The sequence below is a fragment of the Macaca mulatta genome, chromosome 1 (assembly GCF_049350105.2).
Source record: "Macaca mulatta isolate MMU2019108-1 chromosome 1, T2T-MMU8v2.0, whole genome shotgun sequence".
Taxonomy (NCBI): Eukaryota; Metazoa; Chordata; class Mammalia; order Primates; family Cercopithecidae; genus Macaca; species Macaca mulatta.
This window is the reverse complement of record NC_133406.1, coordinates 151,419,876-151,443,486: the sequence shown is the minus strand read 5'-3', so window position 1 is coordinate 151,443,486 and position 23,611 is coordinate 151,419,876. Positions and strand designations below refer to the sequence as shown.

The 23,611-nt window shown below is 37.7% G+C and overlaps 2 protein-coding genes across 10 annotated transcripts in view; one reads left to right on the top strand and one right to left on the bottom strand.

Moving 5' to 3' along the window:
- The window catches only part of LOC114671702 (uncharacterized), a 205,654-nt gene that overhangs the window by 163,883 nt on the left and 18,160 nt on the right, over positions 1-23,611 (top strand). For 7 of the 9 annotated variants that reach the window (XR_013400688.1, XR_013400716.1, XR_013400704.1 and 4 more), the window contains 3 exons: positions 15,712-16,021; positions 19,320-19,409; positions 20,379-20,593. The gene's annotated coding sequence lies outside the window, so the exon portion shown is untranslated. The remainder of the gene's footprint in view (positions 1-15,711; positions 16,022-19,319; positions 19,410-20,378; positions 20,594-23,611) is intronic. The other 2 variants (XR_013400692.1, XR_013400709.1) reach the window with 1 other exon arrangement.
- Positions 3,578-23,611, bottom strand: part of GBP7 (guanylate binding protein 7) — a 46,403-nt gene continuing 26,369 nt past the window's right edge. Inside the window, exons 5-11 of the mRNA XM_015144520.3 lie at positions 23,313-23,509; positions 21,376-21,621; positions 20,339-20,619; positions 18,293-18,505; positions 12,266-12,368; positions 5,088-5,281; positions 3,578-4,236 (exon numbers count right to left, since the gene is read on the bottom strand). Of these exons, the coding sequence (XP_015000006.3) occupies positions 4,018-4,236; positions 5,088-5,281; positions 12,266-12,368; positions 18,293-18,505; positions 20,339-20,619; positions 21,376-21,621; positions 23,313-23,509 (1,453 nt within the window). The 3' untranslated portion in view covers positions 3,578-4,017. The remainder of the gene's footprint in view (positions 4,237-5,087; positions 5,282-12,265; positions 12,369-18,292; positions 18,506-20,338; positions 20,620-21,375; positions 21,622-23,312; positions 23,510-23,611) is intronic.

Below are 23,611 nucleotides of genomic sequence, written 5' to 3'. Positions count from 1 at the left end.
TTGTTTATTTTTTAGAGACAAGTTCTTTCTGTGTTGTCCAAGCTGGAGTGCAAAGACATAATCATAGTTCACTCTAATCTCAAACTTCTGGGCTTAAGTTATCCTTTTGCCTCAGCCTTCTTGATAGGTGGGACTACCAATGAGACATCATACCAGCTTGTGTGTGTGTGTGTGTGTGTGTGCGCGTGTGTGTGTCGGGGGGTAGATATGAAGTCTCACTATGTTGTAAGGCTGATCTCCAACTCCTGGTCTCAAGTGATTGTCCTGCCTTGCCCTCCCAAAGTGCTGGGATTACAGGTTTGAACCACAGCACCCATTTCCCGTTGCATTCTACAATAATTTCACTACAATGTTACCAAGAAATTTAACAACTTGTTAATATTACAGAGCTACCAAGTAAGATTTGAACCCAAGTCTTCCTCTAAAACCCATACCATCAACCACTTTACTAAAATACCTCTGTGTTTGGTGAGTGAACAACAATAACGTTTCTTATTTATCAATTACTTTCTAGGCCAGATTATTTACATATATTATTTAAACAACACGATTCTGCTTCAAAATATGGGGTGTTTGTTATTCTCCTTGTCCAAGGAGGAAAAAGAGAAAGAGATTAAGTAATGTTTAACTAAAGCCATTGAGCAACTTCAAACTAGCAAGTCATTACGTGAGATTCTAACTTGAAAAATCAATTTAATTAATATCACATTATATCTCTGTTCCACGCTGTCTCTAAAAGAAAGAGAAAAAAAAATAAACAATGAGAGAAGAGAGTAGGATCGTGTGTGTGTGTGTGTGTGTGTGTGTGTGAATATTGGTGACATTGAAAGTGAAAGTAGAGCAGGGTTATTTCAAAATAGAAGTAATTCTAGGAAATCAGCTGCTTTTTCTCTTCTCAACAATAAAATCTATTGTTTATGTCAGGGAACCATAAAATAGCTCCAGGAACAATTGAATCTTTGTGAATTATGTATAGTTTAAGGGTAAATGAAGATGAATACTTGTTTATTAGCTAGAGGAGCCCTTTTTTTCCTAAGTTTCTGGCCCTTCCTTCACTATGCTGAACATTGTAATTGCCCTGTGAGCCAAAGGCAGTGACTTCATTCCGGGGTGATTATCGTAGGTGAGAAGCTTGAGGAAACAGGAACCATGTGCTGTCCAGTCCCTCAAAGAGGACAGAGTAAATTCAGACAAGTGTGCATGTTCTTTCTAATTCAGTGACTCCCTTCTGCACTAGTTTCTAAAATTGTGTCCTTTATTTTGAGAGCTCTAGAAATTGGGAATACAGTGAGGATATGGTAAATTGGGGCCATATCAGAGGGTAGCTTATGTACTTAGCTCACACCTGAGCTTATGTGGTGGGTTTTGTGCTTGGAAGTAAAGATAAGTTGATGAAGAAGACCTAGCATCTGAGATCAAAGGTAGTAGAAAAGGGTAAACAGGCATTTTCAATGTTACAATTATATAACATCTTCAATGGTAGGAGTGACAAGATGGTGCTATGGCAAAACCAAGAAGGGCATCTCATCCAGCCTTGGAAAGTTAGGAAGTAGGACACTTTAAGGATGAGCAGGGGCTGAGAAATAACAGATATAGGGTGAGGAAGCAGGGTTTTAAGAAATCTTTGCCCCTTTTGCAAAGACCCTCAGTCAAAAGAATATGCCCAGCTTATGGACTTATAAGGAGTTTGGGTTCATTCAAGTACTGAGAACTAGAAAGCCAAAACAAATTCCTAAAATGTTGAGCTGAAAAAAAAATTTCCTTCTACTTCATCGTCTTTATAAATGTGGGACAGCATTTAGAGACCATTCTAAGAAACATCCCAGGGGACTTTGTATCTGAAAATATACTTTGGAATAAACTTTGAAATCTTTATTGAAAAGTCATAATAAAAATGAAATTCGGATGCATGTCCTGTGCCCTTTTTAGTTCCTTGTTCTGATGAGCTGGCTTTTCCTGTTGAGCTGACTTATGCTATTTCTAGTGGTATTAATCACTTCTTCCTATCATGGGAACTCCCCCATCCAATCATTATTATTTTGTTTTTAATTTTAATAATTGCCTTTATCCGTGTTTGAATACATATCCTTAATACATTCATATAAAATATTAAAGGCACAGAAGATCACAAAGTATGCTTTTTTTTTGGTGGATTAGCATATAAAAAGTACTTTCGGCTCCCTGAGAGGCTGGGTGGAGGTGGAGGCTATGTGCTCGCGGTGTTGGTAGAGGTGCTACAATAGAATGTAATTTACTATGGTGCTGAGGTTACCCTGGTTAATGCTTCCTGCATGAAGAGGACAAATGTATAGAAAGCCTCAAGAGAGAGGGACAAAACCATATTGCCAAAAGAGTGAAAGATTTCTGGAGTGCACAAATCAGAGGAATTTTTTCTCACTTCGTGACGCCTTGGAAGAGGAAAGAACAAGAGATTTTCATAAGAATTTGCAATCAGTGCTTGGCCTCCCAAAATCTTGAAAGAATTAGATCAAAGATCAAATCCATGCTGCGGCAGCAATTCTTTATAACTAAATGGAGCTCCCTATATGGAATGCAAGAAAAGAAGACTTTATAAGTAGTATAGAATCTTTTAATGTATCATTTTTTTCAACTAAGTATATTATATTTGTGTTCATCTTGACAATCTTATCTTTGTTTCGCTTTTGATATGTCTGACAACCCAGTTTAAGAGTGATTATTCCAGTCCTTGATAATAGAGTCCATGTAGTGGATTTGGAGTTATGAAATACAAGTTGAGGTCATAACTTGGCAACCTAACGGATGATCTTGGGCAAATAGATTAATCTTCCTATCTTCCTTTTATTATCCATAAACCGAAGATAACATTTGTCCTTCAAGGTTATAGTAAGAACTAAATGAAATCTGTATTTGTTAACCTAAAGCACTCAACAAAGACAATAAATATAACATTAATGCAATCAATTTTTATAAAAAAAATAAAGGCACAGAAGAATATATGATGTGAAATGAGTTATCTTCTCATTTCTCACCTCAAACATTCAGGTTCATCCCTACTGTGACCATGTATACTAGATTATTTTCTATTTTTCCAGAAGGAGATAATAATATATGCACACATTTATTATTTTCTAAATTCAGTGGTAGTAATTATACATGTTTCCTGCATCTTTTTTTTTTTTACTTATGATACATCTTGGAGACTTCTCATATTAGTTCAAATAGAGCTTCTCTCTTCATTTTAGTAGCTGTAGAGTATCCCTTTACAAGTATTTCCCAAGATTTCCCTTATCAGTACCTGAAAGAGGGACTTTAATTTTTTTTTTTCAGTCCTTTGGCATTACAACAATGCCACAACATAAATACTATTACACATAAAATTTTCGACTTGAGTAAATCAATCTATATGATAGATTTCTAAATGTGGAAATGCTAGATCAAAAGTATGTGCACTTAAATATTTCATATATGATTCCAACAGTTCACACTCTTATTAGCAAATATGAGACACTGACAATATCCTCAAACCCTTGCCAGCTCAGTGCCCTGTCAAACTGTTCTTTCATGCCCATGATAAATTGAAGCAAGAACCTCATAGTTTTTCTTTGCACGACTTTTATTGTCAGTAAAATTAAACATTTTTATCATATTTTTGCCTGTTTAAAATATGTGGTGTTACTCTCTTCTCACTGATTTACAAGAGCTAATTATAACTTAAATTATCTCTGTGACTATAACATTAATTGAAAATAATTTCTTCATCTTACCATTTGTCTTTTTGCTTTATTTAAATCTTTTCTAGGATAATTTTATCTTCTAACTTGTTCACCATTTCTATTAATTATTACTTCAGTCAAAATTAAGTTTGTTTTTATGAACTTCAGGCCATAATATTCTTTGAAATTTGCTTTTTAATTTTAAACTTTTCTTAAAGGAAACTGCAATAACACATATACTTTTAAAATGAGAAACAGTGTTACACCATTTTAACAAAAGAAACCTCATTTCATAATTTTTTTACCAGGATTTCCCAGCCTATTACATAAAAGAGCTAAGAATTTTCATCCCTAAATCAACTAACTTAGCAGCCCCAGGTAGCACTGCAATAAACATATTGCCAGCCACATCAAGAATCTGTGAAAACACTGAGGCCTCTTCATTTTCAGCTGCTTCAATCTCTTCTTTCAGTCGATTAATCTCTTCATTTAACGACTCAAATATCTCTTTGAATCCTTCAGTAAGTGGTTCTTCTAGGACCTATAAAAGTAAAAGAGCCTACTTTGGAAAATTCCCAATTTTTAAGAGTCAGAGTTTTGTATTTAACAATTTCATTAAACACATGTCCATTTCTCTAACATCTTAGAAACTCTTTGATGGGTTTGTCTGACATTTCAGACGACTGGACCTGAATAGTGGGAGTATCCATGATTTACACCTTTGTGACATTTCCTCAGCACCATCTCACTGGAGGTAGGGAGGAATTTTGTTCCAGCACAATGAATGCCCTTCAAGAGGGAATGCAGGTTTAATTCTAATTGATTCCCCTTTTCACCAATGTAGCAAGGTCATGCTCATCTAGCAAATAATGGGGACTGCTGACCCTGTATAAAACACAGGTCGTCAAGTTCCAGGTTGGGACAAGGAATATATTTTACTCTAGTTGTATAGGATGGGCCAGGCAGATACAGAAACAAATGGAGCAATTTGAGATCATTCAGTATCATTTCATATTAAGCCAAATCTGATACTTTCATCCAGATGGATCTATTTTGGGTCCTTTTGATGGTTGTGCCAAGAATCCTAAGGGCTGGTGGACTAAGGTCCTAATTAATTGGGGCACAGTGAGACCATCCTATAATCACCACAAACAGCAGCCCAGCACCCTGGGGGATGTCATGTGTACTCTCCAAAGTCTAACGTGACAGAAAGTGCTGGAGTCTTGTAAACTTACAGACTTCAGTAGAATTCACATGTATTTGAAATTTAAGTGAAATATATACCTTTTGTGTTTCCTTCTGGAATCTTGACTGAGCTTAAAATTTTGGCCCTTCCCTAACTGAGGAACTGGCATTGTGCCTTAAGCACTGCCAAGCTTCATCCAGACTCACCTTCAGCTTATGACTCAGCATCTTTCTCAGTTCTCTCATATAGTTTTCCCTTTCCCTCTCCATCTTCTTCTTAAGTTGGGCTATGTTTTCCTGGAAGCTTCTCTCTTGAGCCTCCATCATTTGCTGCTGTTCCTTCTGTTTTTGTCTTAGCAGCTCCTGTTCCTTCTCAGCTGCCTCCTTCTTAGCCTGCATAGCTGTTCCACAGAGGTTTTACAGAGGGAAGAAAATAACAGTCAGGTGGAAGAAGAACCATGATGGCTAAGTATATGGAGTCAGGAAGAGCTTCTCCCATTGAGAGAACAGACCATAGAGAAGACTGACAAACTCCAAGCAGGACTTCAGAAGGAAGGCATTGAGAGTGGATGAAGGAAGGATGCAGACCCAAGGCTGAAGGGAGAGGAAGCTGGGAACCTTGCACAGGTGAGGTAAATTGGTGCGAAGTGGCCCACTCTCACCAGGGACCTCTAGAATCCTAGCTTTAAGAGACCCCACAACTCCCATAGATGTTTGAGCTGGCAAAGACAGCTGCTTGGAGAGTTGGTAGGGACAGGACTCTGGCCCGTGTGGAGCCTAGATATTTGGCACAGGAATGGCTGCAGTGGAGCACAACCAGGATCTCCCATCCCCCAAGGCTTGCCCTGCCCAAATATGTGGCTTTGGCTTTTGCCAACTATTGGTCCTGGATAGAACTGGGCTATCTTGCCTGTGGGATGGGTCCAGTATGATCTGAGCATCTCCAAGTCTGCTAGCCTCTCTCATGGTCCCTGCCTAATTGCATCCACTTAAAGTGCAACGTCAGATGCCAAACCGAAGCACTTTCCAACAGCCATCACCATATCTTCTTTGCTGACATACCCTACCTAACCATCATAGAGCTTCAGCAGATGGGCTAACACCAGCGTGCGCTCAATGCACCCTCTCCCCAGTGTTTTGCTGGCACACACTCGCTTGCAGCCTCTCACCACCACTTTGCTGGTACACACACCTATGCAGACCCTGTCAACATGCCACCACCAATGCACGTGCACAGAACCTGCAGCACGACTGCCCTGCTGCTGCTGCTGCTCACCCATGACCTTGGACCCCGCTGCCACTGCTCTGAGAAAGTACTTTTGCCAGCACCCCTCATTGGCGTGTTGTTGCCAGTTAACCAGGAACAAGTTGCCCCCTGCAGCACAGCAGGTGCTTAACCTAGAGGGGCCAGAGAACAAAGCCATGGGCCTGGTCCCAGCCTACTAAGGTTCAAGCCCCCAGCCCAGGAGTGCTGATCTGAGCCTTGGCCCCTTGAAATCATCCAGAAAAAAACAACTTGGTCAAATGAACCCAACTTATACCGGTTGAATCTTCAAGAGAATAAAATAATATAAAAGCCAGAAACCCATAATAGAAACAGAAACTTCAAAGACAAAAGGAGTATTAGCCCACACAGATGAGAAAGAAACAGTGAAAGAACTCTGGCCTTTTACCTCCAAATGAGTCCACTAGCTCCTCAGCAATAGTTCTTAAACAAACTGAAATGGCTGAAATAGTAGACATGGAATTCGGAATCTGGGTAGCAATGAAGATTATCGATATTCAGGAGACAGTTGAGATACAGTCCAAGGAATTGAAGGAATTCAGTAAAATAACTCAAGAGCTAAAAGATGAAATAGCTATTTTAAAAAAGAGCCAAACTGATTTGATAGAGCTGAAAAACATGCTACAAGAATTTCATAATACAATCAGAGTATTAAATGTAGAATAGACCAAGATAAAAAAAATAATCTCAGAGCTCGAAAATGCATTTTTCAAATCAACTTAATCAAACAAAAATAAAGAATAAAAAAGAATGAACAAAATCTCAGAGAAATATGATATTGATATTATGTAAAGAGACCAAACCTATGACTCATTGGCACCCGTGAAAGAGAGGGAAAGATAGCAAGCAATTTGGAAAACATATTTGAGGATAATGCCCATGAAAATTTCCCCAATCTCACTAGAGAGGTTGACATTCAAGTTCAGGAAATCAGAGAAGCCCTGTGAAATCCTATACAAGATGACCATCCCCAACACATGTGAGATGGTCATCAGATTTTCCAAGGTCAGCGCAAAAAAAAATAAAAATAAATAAAAAAATAAAAGGCAGCTTGAGAAAAAGGGCAGGTCTTCTACAAAGGGAATCCCATCAAGCTAACAGTGGAACTTTCAGAAGATACCCTACAAGCCAGAAGAGACTGGGGACCTATATTCAGCATTTTTACAGAAAAGAAATTCCAAGGAAGAATTTCATATCCAGCCAAACTAAGGTTCATAAGAAAAAAAAAATCCTTTTTAGACAAGCAAATGCTAAGGGAATTTGTTACCACCAGACCTGCCTTACACAAGCTGCTGAAAAGAGTGTTAAACATGAAAATGAAAGACCATTATCGGCCATGACAAAAGCACACTTCAGTACGTGGATCATTGACACTACAGAACAACAACAAAATCAAGTGTGGATCAAACCCACACAAATCAATATTAACTTTGAATGTAAAAGGACTAACCACCCCAGTTAAAGGCACAGAGTGGCAAGTTGCATAAAGAAATAAGATCCAACTGTCTTCTATGTTTAAGAGACCAATCTCACATGCAATTACACCAATAGGCTCAAAGAAAAGGGATGAAGAAAAATCTATCAAGCAAATGGAAAACAAAAACAGCAGAGGTTGCTATTCTTATTTCAGACAAAACAGACTCCAAACCAATAATGACCAAAAAGGATAAAGATGGGCATTACGTAATTGTAAAAGTTTCAATTCAACAAGAAGACTTAATTATACTAATATGTATGCACCCAATATTAGAGAACCCTAGAGTCATAAAACAAGTTCAAAGAGACCTATGAAGAGACTTAGATAACCACACAATAATAGTTGGAGTCTTCAACACTTCACTGACAATATTAGACAGATCATTTAGGCAAAAAACTAACAAAGACATCCAGGACCTAACTTGACACTTGACCAAATGGACCTAACAAACATCTACAAAACACTCTGCCCAACAATAACAGAATATACATTCATCTCATCTGCACATGGCACATACTCTAAAATTGACCCCTTGCTCTGCCATAAAGCAATTCTTAACAAATTTTTTTTTAAAAACCCAAATAATACCAATGCTCTCAGACCACAATGCAGTAAAAATAGAAATCAACACAAAGAATATCTCTCAAAGCCGTATTATTACTTGAAAATTAGAAAATATGCTTCTGAATGATTTGGGGGTAAACAGTGAATTTTAAGGCAGAAATAAATTATTTGAAATTAATGAAAACAAAGATACAACTACCAGAATCTTTGAGACAAAACTACAGCAGTGTTAAGAGGAATGTTAATAGCACTAAACAACTACAGCAGAAAGTTAGAAATATCTCAAATTAACAATCTAACATTACACCTTGAGGAACTAGAAAAACAAAAGTGAACCAAGCACAAAGCTAGCAGAAGACAAGAAATAACCAAAATCAGACTTGAAGTGAACAAAATGGAGACAAGAAAAGCCATACAAAAGATCAATGAAAACAGTGGTTCTCTGGAAGAATAAATAAGATAGATATACTTCTAGTTAGACTAATAAAGAACAAAACAAGAGAAGATCCAAATAAACACAATAAAAAAATGACAAAAGGGACATTGCTACCAACTCCACAGAAATACAAAAAATCCTCGGAGACGATTATAAACACCACTATGCACACTAACCAACACTAACCAAGAAACCTAGAAGAAATGGATAAATTCCTGGAAACATACAACCTCCCAAAAGTGAACCAGGAAGAAATTGAAACCTGGAATAGTCTAATAACAAGTTCCAAAATTGAGTCAGTATTAAAAAGCCTACCAAGCAGAAAAAGTCCTAGACCAGACAGATTCACAGTCAATTCCACCAGACATAGAAAGAAGAGCTGATACCAATTCTACTAAACTATTCCAAAAAAATGGGGAAGAGGGAATCTTTCCTAATACATTCTATGAGGCCAGCATCATTCTGATTTTAAAAACCTGGCAGAGACACAACAAAAAAAGAAAAATGCAGGACAATATTCCTGATGAACATGGATGAAAAAATCTTCAACAAAATGCTAGCAAACCAAATCCAGCAGCACATTAAAAAGCAAATCCACCACTGTCAATTAGGCTTTATTCCTGGAATGCGAGATTGATTCAGCATATGCTAATCAATAAATTGATTCATCACACAAACGGGACCCAGAACAAAAATCACACGATCATCTCAGTGGGCACAGAAAAGGCTTTTGATAAAATTCAATATTTCATGTTAAAATATCTCAACAAACTGGGCCTCAAAGGAACATACCTCAAAATAATAAGAGCCATCTATGAAAAACCCACAGCCAACATCATACTGAATGTGAAAAAGCTGGAAACGTTTCACTAGAGAACCAAAAAAGGACAAGGATGCCCACTCTCACAATTCCCTATTCAATGTGGTACTGGAAGTCCTAGTCAGAGAAATCAGGCAAAGGGGAAAAAATAGTTATCCAATAGGAAGAGAGGAAGTCAAACTATCTCTCTTCATAGACAATAGAATTCTGTACTTAGAAGACTCCATACTTTCTGCCCAAAGGCTCCTCCATCTGATAAACTTCAGCAATGTTTCAGGATAAAAAATCAATGTACAAAAATCAGTAGCATTTCTACACACCAATAATGTCCAAGTTGAAAGTCAAACCAAGAACACAATCCTATTCACAATAGCCATTGTGAATAACCAAGAATAAAATACCTGGGTTTAATCAGGCAGGGGAAACATCTCTACAAAGAGAATTATAAAACACTGCTGAAAGAAATCTGAGACTGTACAAACAAATGGAAAAACATTCCTTGCATATGGATAGGAAGAATCAATGTTGTTAAAATAGTCATACTGCCCAAAGTGATTTACATATTCAATGCTATTCCTATCAAATTATCCTTGACTTTTTTAAAAATAGAATTAGTAAAAACTATTCTAACATCCGCATGCAACAACAACAACAAAAATACTCGAGTAGCCAAGGCACTCATAAGCAAAAAGAACAAAGCCAGAGACATCACACAACCTGACTTTAAACTATATTACAAGACTACAATAACCAAAATAGCATGGTGCTGGTCAAAAAACAAAACAAAACAGACACATAAACAAATGGAAAAGGTTAAAGAAAGCAGAAATAATACCACACACCTACAACTATCTGATCTTTGGTAAAGCTAACAAAAAAGCAATGGAGAAAGAATGCCCTACTCATTCTAGGGCTAGGTTAACTGGCTAGCCATATGCAGAAGATTGAAACTGGACCCCATCTTCTCACTATATACAAAAATCAACTTGACAGGAGTTAAAGATGTAAATGTAAAATTTAAAACTATAAAACCCCCAAAAGAAAACCTAGGAAATGCCATTCTGTACATAGGCACTGGCAAAGATTTCATGATGAAAACTTCAAAAGCCACGGCAACCAAACAAAAAATTAACAAGTGGGACCTAATTCAACTAAAGAGCTCATGCGCAACAAAGGAAACTATCAACAGAGTAAACAGACAACCTACAGAATGGGAGAAAATATCTGCAAACTATGCATCCGACAAAAATCTTTTTTTTTTTTTTTTTTTTTTTTTGAGACGGAGTCTCGCTCTGCCGCCCAGGCTGGAGTGCAGTGGCCAGATCTCGGCTCACTGCAAGCTCCACATCCCGGGTTCACGCCTTTCTCCTGCCTCAGCCTCCCGAGTATCTGGGACTACAGGCGCCCGCCACCTCGCCCGGCTAGTTTTTTGTATTTTTTAGTAGAGACGGGGTTTCACCATGTCAGCCAGGATGGTCTCGATCTCCTGACCTCATGATCCGCCCGTCTCGGCCTCCCAAAGTGCTGGGATTACAGGCTTGAGCCACCGCGCCCGGCCGACAAAAATCTAATATCCAGAATCTATAAGGAAGTTAAAGAAATTGAGAACAAAGCAAATAACCCCATTAAAAAAACAGGCAACGGACATTAACAGACATTTATCCAAAGAAGACATACACATGGCCAGCAAGCATATGAAAAAATGCTCAACATCATAAATCATTAGAAAAATGCAAATAGAAACCACATGAGATATAATCTCATACCAGTCAGAAGGGCTGTTATTAAAAAGTCAAAAAATAACAGATGCTGGCATGGTTGCCAAGAAAAGGGAATTCTTATACACCACTGGTGGGATTGTAAATTAGTTCAGCTGCTGTGGAAAGCAGTTTGGAGAGTCCTCAAAGAACTTAAAACAGAACTATCATTTGACCCAGCAATCCCATTACTAGGTATATACCCAAAGGAAAATAAATCATTCTACCATAAAGACACATGCATGTGCATGTTCATTGGTACACTATTTGCAATAGCAAAGATGTGGAATCAACCTAAATGTTCATCAGTGGTGAACTGGATAATGAAAATGTTGTACATATATGCCTTAGAATACTACACAGCCATAAAATGAATGAAATCATGTTCTTTGTAGCACTGTGGATGAACTGGAGGTCAATACCCTAAAAGAATTAATGCAGGACTAGAAAACCAAATGCCACGTGTTCTTACTTATGAGTGGGAACTAAATATTGAGTACACATGGACACAAAGGGTCCAATAGACACAAGGACCTACTTGAGGGTGGAGGATGGGAAGAGGGTGAAGATTGAAAAACTACCTATTGGGTACTGTGCTCATTACCTGGGTGATGAAATAATCTGTACAACAAATTCCCATGACACACAATTTACCCATGTAACAAACCTACTTGTGTACCCTCTGGACCTAAAATACAAGTTGGAAAGAAAAAAAAAAAAAAAGGAAGTAACAGTCTTGTCTGAGTTCTATTCTCCTGAGTTCAGAGGCCAAACTGACATTGTAAAAAGCACCAAGGTGGGGAATTGAGAATCTCTGAATTCTCCCACTAGCCATGTCAGCATGAGCATGTTTAAGAATGTTGTGGGAAGAAATTGAGTGGCTGAATGTTCAATCCCAACTCCCCTTGTTATTTTCAGTTTTAGCAGAGCATGTGTTCCCTATGAGAAGAAAGCTCCTGGTAGAAGGAAAATCCTTTTTTCTGAACATCAAGAGGGTATTACAAGAACCTACCCATTTGCCTGAAAGCTGAGCCCTGTCCCTGTACCTGCTATGGCTTTCTCTCCGGCAGTGAGGGCTTTGTCTGACTGCAGGATGGATTCCTCTATAACCACCTGTGACTGCAGGAAGCTCTGGAGGACCTCGTTTGCCTGAAGAATCAAGAAGGAGCAAAGACCTGTCAGGCAGCAGAAATCTTGCCTTGTGATAAGGAAATTATCGTTCAACAAAGCCACAAATCTAACCTTGTAAACCTCACATTATTCTTAAGATTCCACAGCGGTTTCTTTCTTTCCACAGCCACAACAAAACATCCAAGCTCTTTGTTGAGACATGAAAACCCTGTGCAGCAGCCTCCCTCATGCCTGTCCAGCCTCTTTTCCCAGGGATGCTGCTCACCACCCACCTCAGGGTGCAGACAACCAGATTTCCATGCAGTTCTACAAACCCACATCCTCCATAGTTTGCATTATTTGCTTTCTTTTTTCTTCTGCCTGAAAGCCTGTCTACCCTTTTCAAATTAGGATAACATCTATTGATACTTTACCTAATAGCTCTTACCTCGCTGGAAGCTTTTCTAGTCTAATTATTAATTAATTAATTAATTAATTAACTTTTGATCACTGTTAAGAATGTTGATAATAGTTCACTAAAAGTAAACAATGTATTCAAATTTAATTTAAAAAGTTAAAACCTTAAAAAGACGGAACAGGTAACTATTTGGTCTATTTACAGGAGTAGCGGTGAATATAACGGAAAATTAAACAGTTGAGAAACTTTTTTTTCTTTTTTGAGACAGTCTCACTCTGTCACCCAAGCATAAGCTCAGTAGTACTGACTTCAACCTTGAACTCCCGGGCTGAGTGCTGCTGCCTCAGCCTCCTGTGTAGCTGGGACTGCAGATGTGTACTAATTTTATTTTTTATTTTTGTAGAGATGGAAGTCCTGTGATGTTGCTCAGGATAGTTGCAATCTCCTGGTCTTCAGCAATCCTCCTGCCTTGGCCTCCCAAAGCGTTGGGATTACAGGTGTGAGCCACTGTACCTGGCCTGAGAAACTTTAAGAATTTGAAACTTTAAGGGAGTAACATGGTTGTCCAAAATGGGAAATTAACAATCATGGAAAATACAACACTGCATAGACTTAACAGTCACACATGGGAAGGAAAAAAAGGCATAAATACCTCAGCCAACATGTGATTAGTGACTGAAATTTGGGTGGGTGGGGCACAACACAGAAGGAAGGACCTAGGCATTTTTTGATTGTTATTTTCCTTGTTTCCTTCTTTCAAAAAAAAAAAAAAAATCAGATTAATGGGTGTGTTAGGCCATTCTTGCATTACTGCAAATACCTGAGACTGGGCAATTTATTTTTTTTCTTATTGTGTGATTGTAGCTTATTCATTTTCATTATGATATAGTATGCCATTATGTGAATACACTAGTTTACTTGTTCTATTGTTGATGGACATTAGGGTAAAATTTCAGTTTGGTGCTATTGTGAATGGTGCTGTTGTGACCATTTCTGTCCCAGTCTTTTAAGTGAATGTATATATCTAGGAATGGATTTGCTGGGTCATTCAGTATTTGTTTTTCAGCTTTAGCAATTGAAACCAAACAGTTTTCCAAATTGATGTTCTGATTTATACCTCATTAGCAATGTGTGAGAATTCCAGTTGCTTCATATTCTTGTCAACACTTGGAATTTTGACTTTTTAAATATTAAACAGTCACCTTCTTTTCATTTGACTTTGAAACTCAGATAAGTGAAATTACCTGACCTGTACTAGGCTTGGTTCTGAGAATGCAAAAGACCTTGCAGTTCAGAATTTAGCCCTTTTTCCTCTTTAACTGGTAGGGACTTTTGAAGTAAAAAATCATACTCAGATTTGATATACGTATCTTTCCAAGGAGAATTACAAGTAGCTATTTATTTTCATCTGATCTGTATTTAAAATAGTTTTTTGGACACTACTGTTGTAGGGTGAGTGAGCAATAATGATTTAGGTTTAGAGTTAGGATCTACATTTAATTTTTTTTTTAATTTAACTTTTATTTTAAGTTCAGGGGCAATTTATAAAGCAAAGAAGTTTAATGGGCTCATAGTTTTGCAGGCTTTACAGGAAACATGGCTTCTCGTAAGGCTTCAGGAAGCTTTTACTCCCGGTGGAAGGTGAAGCAGGAGCTTGCATGTCACATGACAAAAGCAGGAGCAAGAGAGAGGGAGAGACAGAGTGGCTGGGGGAGGTGCCACACATTTTTAAATGACCAGACCTCCAGAGAACTCACTATCACGCAGACAGCAGCAAGCCATGTAGGATCTGCTCCCATGATCCAAACACCTCCCACGAGGCCTCACTTCCAGCATTGGGGATTACAATTCAATATGAGATTTGAGTGGGGACAAATAACCCAACTCAATCAATGGGGTTCACATGCAGGTTTGTTACATGACTATATTGCATGATAGTGAGGTTTGGGCTTCAGTCAAAACAGTCACCCAGATAGTGAACATAGTACCCCAAAGATAGTTTTTCAACCTACTCCCCTCCCTGCCTCCTCTCTCTTGTATTCCCCAGTGTATATTGTTCCCATCTTTATGTACATGTGTGTTCATTGTTTAGCTCCCACTTACAAGTGAGAACATACAGTATTTGGTTTTCTGTTCCTGCATTAATTCACTTAATATAATGGCCTCCAGATGCATCCATTTTTCTGCAAAGGACATGATTTCATTCTTTTTATGGCTGCATAGTGTCTCAAGGTGTATATGCACCGCATCGTTAAAATCCAATCCACTGTTGATGGGCATATAGGTTGATTCTGTGTCTTTGCTGTTGTGAATAGTGCTGTGATAACATATGAGTGCAGGTGTCTTTTTGGTAGAATGTTTTACTTTCCTCTGGGACTATACCCAGTAATGGGATTGCTGGGTTGAATAATAATAATAATTCTATTTTTAGTTCTTTAAGAAATCTCCAAACTGCTTCCCACAGGGGAATTTACAATTTACAATCCCACCAGCAGTGTATAAGCACTCCCTTTTCTCTACAACCTCACCAGTATCTGCTATTTTTTCCTTTTTTAATAATATAGGCTAATTTCTAATTTTGTTTTACAAGTTTTTTGAAGTTGATTGATAAATAAAAATTATGTTTAAGAGGAACAGCACAATATTTTGATATATGTATACATTATGAAATGGTTACCATTATCAAGCTAATATATTTGCACCTCATGCAGTTATCTATTTTTGTATGTGTGTGGTGGGAACACAAGGAACCACTCTCTTAGCAAATTTCTAGTATGCAGTACATTGTTTTAACTATAGTCACCAGGCTATACACTAGGCATCCAGAACTTATTCATCTTATAACTGAATGTTTGTATCTACTGCCCACTATCTCCTCTTTCCTCCCACCCCTCTCCCCCTGGTAACCACCCATTCTACTGTGACTTTCACTAATTTTTTTTTTTTTTTTTTTTTTTTTTTTAGATGGAGTCTCGCTCTGTCGCCAGGCTGAAGTGCAGTGGTGCGATCTCGGTTCACTGCAACCTCCGCCTCCCGGGTTCAAGTGATTCTCCTGCCTCAGCCTCCTGAGTAGCTGGGACTACAGGCATGCACCACCACGCCAGGCCAATTTTTTTATTTTTAGTAGAGACAGGGTTTCACCATGTTGGCCTGGATGGACTTAATCTCCTGACCTTGTGATCCACCTGCCTCAGTCTCCCAAAGTGCTGGGATTAGAGGCCTGAGCCACTGTGCCCAGCCAACTTTCACTCTTTTTAAATAATTTCACATGAAGGTGCGTTATGCAGTATTTGTCTTTCTAAGAATGGCTGATTTCACTAAGCATAATGTCCTCCAGGTTCATTCATGTTGTCGCCAGTGGTAAGATTTCTTTCTTTTTAAGGCTGAATAATACCTTATTTTATATATCTATATTTACATATAGATATGCATATATATCACATTTTCTCACTTGCTCATTTGTGGATGGACACAGGTTGTTTTCATGTCTTGGCTATCGTGAATTATGCTGCAATGAACATGGGAGTGAAAATATCTCTTTGAGATAGTGACTTTAGTTCCTTCGGAAGTACAACCAGAAGTCCACCAATAGCTGTTAAACTAATAAATTCAGTAAAGTTGGAGGATACAAAATTGACATACAAATTCAGCTGCATTTCTATGCACTAAGAACAAACTATATGAAAAAATAAGAAAACAATCACATTTATAATAGCATCAAAATAATAAAATGCTTAGGAATAAATGTAACCAAAGAGGTGAAAGATCTGTACACTGAAAATCATAAAATGCTGAAGAAATTAACTGAAGATGACATAAAGTAAATGGAGAGATATTCCATGTACATTGATTGGAAAAATTAATATTGTTAAAATGTTCATACTATCTAAAAAATCTACAGATTTACACAATATCTATCAAAATTCCAATGCTGTTTTTTTCACAGCAGTAAGAAAACCAATTATAAAATTCACATGGAACCATAAAAGACCCCAAATAGCCAAAGCAAAAAAACCAGAGCCAAAGGCATCATACTATCTGACTTCAAAATCAACTACAAAGGTATCAAGTAGCACAATGCTGGCATAAAAACAGACATCTAACTCCATGGAACAGAAAAGAGAGTCAGGAAACAAACCCACATGTTTACAGGCAAAGACTTTAAAAAAACATGTGCCAAGAGTACACCAAGAGAAAAAGGTAGTATCTTTAATAAATGGTGGAATGGTGGTAGGAAAACGGAACCCTTGTACTACACACAAATGTCAACTAAAAATTCGTTAAAGATTTAAACATAAGATCAGAGACTGTAAAACTCTTAAGAGAAAACCTGGGAAATACTCCTAGACACTGGTCTTGGCAATGATATTTTTGAATTTCACACCAATAGCACAGGCAACGAGTGCTAAAAGAAACTAGCGGGACTACATCAAACTAAGTTACCACTCAATAGAAAAAAGAAAGGAAAAAAGAAAAAACATACAGAATAGAACATATTTGCAAACCATATATCTGATAAGTGCTTAATATCCAAAATATATACGGAGCTCATATAACTCAATAGCAACACAACAAAATGAAATACAACAAAACTGATTTTTAAAAAATGAGCAAAAGACCTGAACAGACATCCCTCAAAAGAAGACATTTAAATGACCATCAAGTATGTGAAAGCATGTTCTGCATCACTAAACTTCAGAGAAATGCAAATGAAAACCATAATGAGATATCACCTCACACAGAATGATGATTACCAAAAAGTCAAAAGATAACAAGCGTTGGCAAGGATGTAGAGAAAAGGGAACGCTTAGACACCATTGGAAGGAACATGAATTACTATAGTCATCATAGAACACAGGACAGTTTCCTCAAAAAGAAAAATCATGAGTTTCCAATGGCTTTTAAGTACATAGATCAGCCCATCAGCTCCACCACTTGCTGACTGTGTCATCTTAGGAACTTTATTAGCCTCTTCGTGCGTTAACATTTCTCAATTGCCTATGCGGAAGATAGTAGTAACTAATTTACATTATTCTGAGAATGAAATTGATAATCCAACAAAATCACCTAAAACAATATCTGATACACAAAATGAATGCTCAATGTCTATGAACCTTTCTGTTGATCATCACCATCATCATCATCACTATCAATGTATGCCAGTATGATAAGCATAAACACTCCATATCCAATTGAGTATTAATTTGTCCATCTTGTGTAAGACCATAAACTTCTGAAAACAAAGCTTTTCCTTTCATAGTGTATTTTCTGTATTTAGCACAAAAACTATCACATTATTTGATAAATAAAAGAAATGGTTTGTTTCACCTGGACTTCTGATTCTAAATCCTCTTTGGGAAAAAAATAGTTCTATTTTAGTAAGAGTAGCTAAATAATTGTGGATTTTAAGATTTAAAACATCAAGGTATTGCCGTGCTTCACTTTTTGTCCATAAATGGTGCTCTGTTCTTAGATTTTCAGAAGGGGCAACAAGGACCCTCTGACTATCCTCTGTCATCCATTCCCTTCTCCCCTTATTCCTCACCTTAATTCCTTTTCTGGGCACTAGTGTATAGTCCTGTTCAATCTTCTTTTTTGCTTCTAAGTAGATATTGTGCCCTCCAGGAACAAAGAAAGTTCCTCTTGAAATACTTTCCATCAAGAGCTCTGAAAGCTGCTTAAGCTCAGCCTGGCAATATTTGGCAGATGCCTCTTCATTCTGCAGCACAAAGTCTTCCTTCTTTTTCTCCATGGTGTCCTGCCAGAAAAGTGTAGGGGAAAAAACAGTAGAAAGAAGCTGTTAGAAGGGAAGGTCCAACTGTGATCCTCTTGGAAGAAGTAGTCTGATGGCCTCAGAGCGGACTGAGATATGGTATAGACCAAGAGTCAGAAGACTTGTTTTAATTCCAGTTTGAATCAGTTCTCTGCATGGCCTGTGGAAAGTTCATGAACTCTATCTTTCCTTCAGCAAAAGATGATCAACGGTGATCTAACTATGAAAAATAAGCAAGGGACAATTCAGTTGTGGCAGTAGTAGTGTCCTTAGAGAGCATGGATTGCTATGGATAAAATGTGTACACAGAAAATCAACCCTTCTGGTATAATCACATCCCAGTAATGACTTGATTGTACTCTGAACAGAGCTTGGAACTCTTTTGAAATTCTTCCAAAAGGGATCTTAACATGTGAAGATATGGGAACATTATTATTTTTTGCTTACACTTGTAAGCTATGATTGCATCTGGGTTTTCTCAATATGTACTAAGAGATTTCTGTCACTTGTGGACTGGTAATAGACAGACTGAAAGAAGGTTATTCAATAACAGTGCCAACGGCAGATTTAAGATATCTCCCAGGATTTCCCCTCCGAAGTTTCCACACTCTCCATAGTCCCTGGGCTTATTAATACGATGGAGTGTACTCCAGTGTTTAGGTAACATTATATGATATCTGTTGACTTTTAGAAATGGAGAGTATTCAAGTAGTACTGAGTATACTCAAGAAACTATGTAAGAATTACCATATCACATGAGCTCTTTGAAAGCAGAGCTTTTTTGTTTACCTTGAGGCAGAAGAGAAAGCCAGAGAGATTAGAAACAAGAGAAACATTTGATGCATCATTGCTGACTTGAAGATGGAGAGAGGTTCCCCTGAGCATACAGGTAAGAAGTAAGCTCAATCAACACCTTGTTTTCAGCTTGTGATACACTGAGGGGAGCACACAGATGCCCTAAAAAGAACTTCTGACTTACAGAGCTGTGAGCTTACGCATTTTTTCACACTCAGAGTCAGGCAAGTGCTTCTTTATTTTACCTTTTTAGAAAATAAAAAAGCCGGGCGCGGTGGCTCACGCCTGTAATCCCAGAACTTTGGGAGGCCGAGGCGGGCGGATCACAAGGTCAGGAGATCGAGACCACGGTGAAACCCCGTCTCTACTAAAAATACAAAAAATTAGCCGGGCGCGGTTGTGGGCGCCTGTAGTCCCAGCTACTTGGGAGGCTGAGGCAGGAGAATGGCGTGAACCCGGGAGGCGGAGCTTGCAGTGAGCCGAGATCGCGCCACTGCACTCCAGCCTGGGCGACAGAGCGAGACTCTGTCTCAAAAAAAAAAAAAATAATAAAGAAAATAAAAAAACAAAAATTGTATATGCATAATGCTTACATCATGTTATTTTGAAATGTAACATGAAATGTAACATAATCTGTACAAGTTAAGAATTCTGTTTAACTTGTATAGATTATGAAATTACTAAAGCTAAGTAACATATATATTAGCTCCAATATTTGTCATTCTAAATACTACTCTCTTAGTAATTTTCAAGAATGCAATACATTGTTATTAACTGTAGTTAGTATGTTGTATAAATGTGTTGTTAAATGGGCTACAATCATAATTTCTTATATATGATAGAAAATTAATACATTTCCCATATTTTAGAAAAATCAAAAACTGTAGCCCATTAAATTCAGTCACATAAAATAATACAAGCTCCCTTTACCATGAGAAAGAGATGAACCATGGCATTAAAAAGGTGGGCTATAAGTATCATTCCAAAAAGGCAGGAATCAAGAAAAAAAAATACGAAGATTACCACAAGCTTCTTCTGAAATTCCTGGTTTTTATCCTTGAAGGAGTGCTCCATGAAGACTGCAATGGCTTCCCTCTCACAGGCCGTGTGCACGTCCAGCAGGTCCTGGAGCGTGTCTGTGGGGAATTTCACTTGCTGGGCCATCCGCTGGCTGTAGTGGTCAGCTGCCCTCTGCACGGCCGCTGAGTTCTCACGCTGGGCCAGAGCTTCCATTGCATTCTCCAGACAAGGAACCGCTCCACTGTTGATGGCATCCAGGTAGGTCTCCACCAGCATCCCCAGCCCTGAATGATTTAGAAAATTTAGGGAATAGATAGAAAGTTTTCACTCATTGTTTTACAAGTGGTATCATCATTCTAAAAATCACAAAAAATTCCATTTAACATGAATTTTCCCTCCTTCTTCTTCTTTTAATTCTACTATTACTACTACTACTACTTTTTACGAAGCCACTTTCTTACAATAACGTCCCTGTTGTTCCTATTTATTCTTTCTATTTTGTTCTCCAACTCATCACATTACAAAGTTAATTACTAATCACAAACAATATGGAGCAAGGGTTTCTTGAAAAAGAATACTTTTCTGCTTAAGTAAAAATTTAAAAACATTTATTCAGCAAAGTAAATTACATCATTTGTGGATCATGATTCTGAATGTAAACGCAGGTGCCTTTATAAAAACACTTAAGAGAGTGCCAGAACATTAAACCCTGTGAGAAGCTCTTTTCTGTACAGAGCACTAAAAGACTGCACAGGTAACATGTTCATGAAGCCAGCTTTGTTTATAAGATTATGCTGAATTTTGTATCTCAAAATCTCATTAGGCTTGCAGAAACTCATGACATGCTACTTACTTTCTGTTTTGTGTAAATTCACAACACATCTTTTATACCCTCACTGAGAAAAACATCCTTCACTTATCCCACACCTCATAACACAGATGTTATCTCCTTACCAGCTGTTCGTGCTTATAAGCTTAGTTTACTAGTTTTTGATATACGGTAGGCCTCAATAAACACCCATATAGGGAAATAGACTCACGGTTTCCAGTGACAAGGATTCCCTCCCTCAGGGTCTTGGTCTTTGCATGGGTGAGGATATAAGAACAGAAGTTTTCTGATTGCATCTGAAAATTACTATCCAGTTGGTCTTCGGGTACTTCTTCAACATGGAGTAAGAGATTTTTGTCATTTGTTGGCCGGTCAAAGACAAAGCACTTCCGTTTTGGAAAGAAATGCCTGATCCACTCCCTGGGCTTGTTAGAATTTTGGATTTGGGGATTCCTGCCTGCAGAATTAGTGAAAAAAGTGACTACTGAAGAACAGCTTTTAAGCGAGCCTGAAGATTTTCATTTCCAAAGTTCCTTGCATCAACCACTACAGTCTCTCATGTCTGTGAATCTATGCAACAAAACCTCTCATGCAACCAAACTTATGCTAGTCTACTTGAGTTATGAAAAGTCAATTTCTGCACAAAGCAGAGTCAGAAAGTTACTTCTGGAAAGGAAGGGAAGGCCTCCACCTCAAGTGAAGGAATTTATGGTTGGTTTCCTCAGCCGCTGTATGATGTCTGGTAGACTGATGATTTTTTAAATGTTTGCTGAATTATGATTAACTAAAATATGATAAGAAGTACTTTCTTTAAAAATTGTATATATTTAAGGTGTTATAACATGAAGTTTCGATGTGCATGTACATAGTGAAATTACTACTAAGTAAGCAAATTATATATCCATTACCTTCTATACTTTTCATCCCTTTTTTTGTGGTAAGAGTACCTAAAATCTAATCTCTGTAAATTTTAAATGTAAAATACAATATCGTTAAGAATAGTTCTCCTGCAGTGTATTAGATCCCTAGACTTTCCCACCCTATATAACTTCAAGTTTGTACCCTTCACCCACATGTCCTCATTTCCTTCCTCACCGTGCCCTGGTAACCACTGTTCTACTCTCTGTTTCTATGTATTTGATGTTTTAAAATAGAATCCATATAGAAAAGAGGTCCTGTCATATTTTTCTTCCTGTTTCTGGCTAATATTACATAGCATCATGGACTTTCTCAATCTTACTGTCCCCATGTCAGAAATGAAATGTAGGGCTTAAAAATAAAGTAATGCTAGAAACAAGGACAAGATGCGGCTGGGGAAAATGTCGGAAAGAGACAGAAAATACTCAGGTCAGATTATATTAGGTCTAACATTGTCTTGCAGAGGGATTCTGTGGCATGTATCAGTTATTCAAAACAAATATTTGTTGAAAGGATGAACAAATGAACAAACATGGATATTGATTGCAGGTGCCAGCAGGTATCCACTCTGCTAAATATAATCTGTTTAACAAACGTATAATAGATTGACAACATATTATATGAGACTGTAGAATGAAGTAGGTGATGTTATGAAAACAGTAAAATAAAAGGTTTGACAGTCCTATTGGAAGCACATGTCAGTGTATTTTTTTTTTAATTTCCTGAATCATTAACTGTATGAATCTCCTTTTTCTCTAAAGGATATAACTATCCAGGCTAATAAAATAGACCGAGTCAAATATATTTCCAAAATTTGATCATTTGCCTTCTTGTGATTCTGCGTTTACGAGCTTCCAAACTTATTAGGTAATTTTCTCCAAATAGAATAGGAGGAGAACTTGAAGTTAATAAGTAACACAAATATATGAGTCTTAGGATGTGACAATATTAATTGTAATCCTTAATATATTTTTCACAGTACTTATTGGTCTAAAATCATTTGATAGAACTTTGAGTTTTAAATTTCCTCAATGAATTTGAACCTCAGCCTCTGGGAAATTTCAAGTAAAAATAACCACAAAAATCATAATCACTTGTCAATCACCAACCACCACGAGCAAGGGCCTCAGTCAGGTCCAATATAAAAATTTGTGTCAGGTGTTGAAGAGCAGGTCCTAGTTGAGCCCACCCACTACTGAACCTTCTCCCATCTAGGCTATGCTCTGATACCTGGAATCAGCTTCAAGGCATTCTCCAGGTATTCATCTTCTGTGATGGGGTGTCCATCTAAATTCAGCTCCAGCGTAAAATCCCGAACAGTCCAAATAAAGTCTGGAAAGAAACTTACAAACTCGCTGGAGTCCTCAACTTTATCAGGCTTGGGGCAGGATTTTGCCCTGATTAGCTCTGTTAGTTCAGTCACATAGCTGGGATCTCAGCTAAGGAAGGAGTAGCACCCTATACCATCGTTTCCACATCTCACTTAGAAACAAGTTTTATACACGTTCCCTTTTACACTGTGTCTTTTC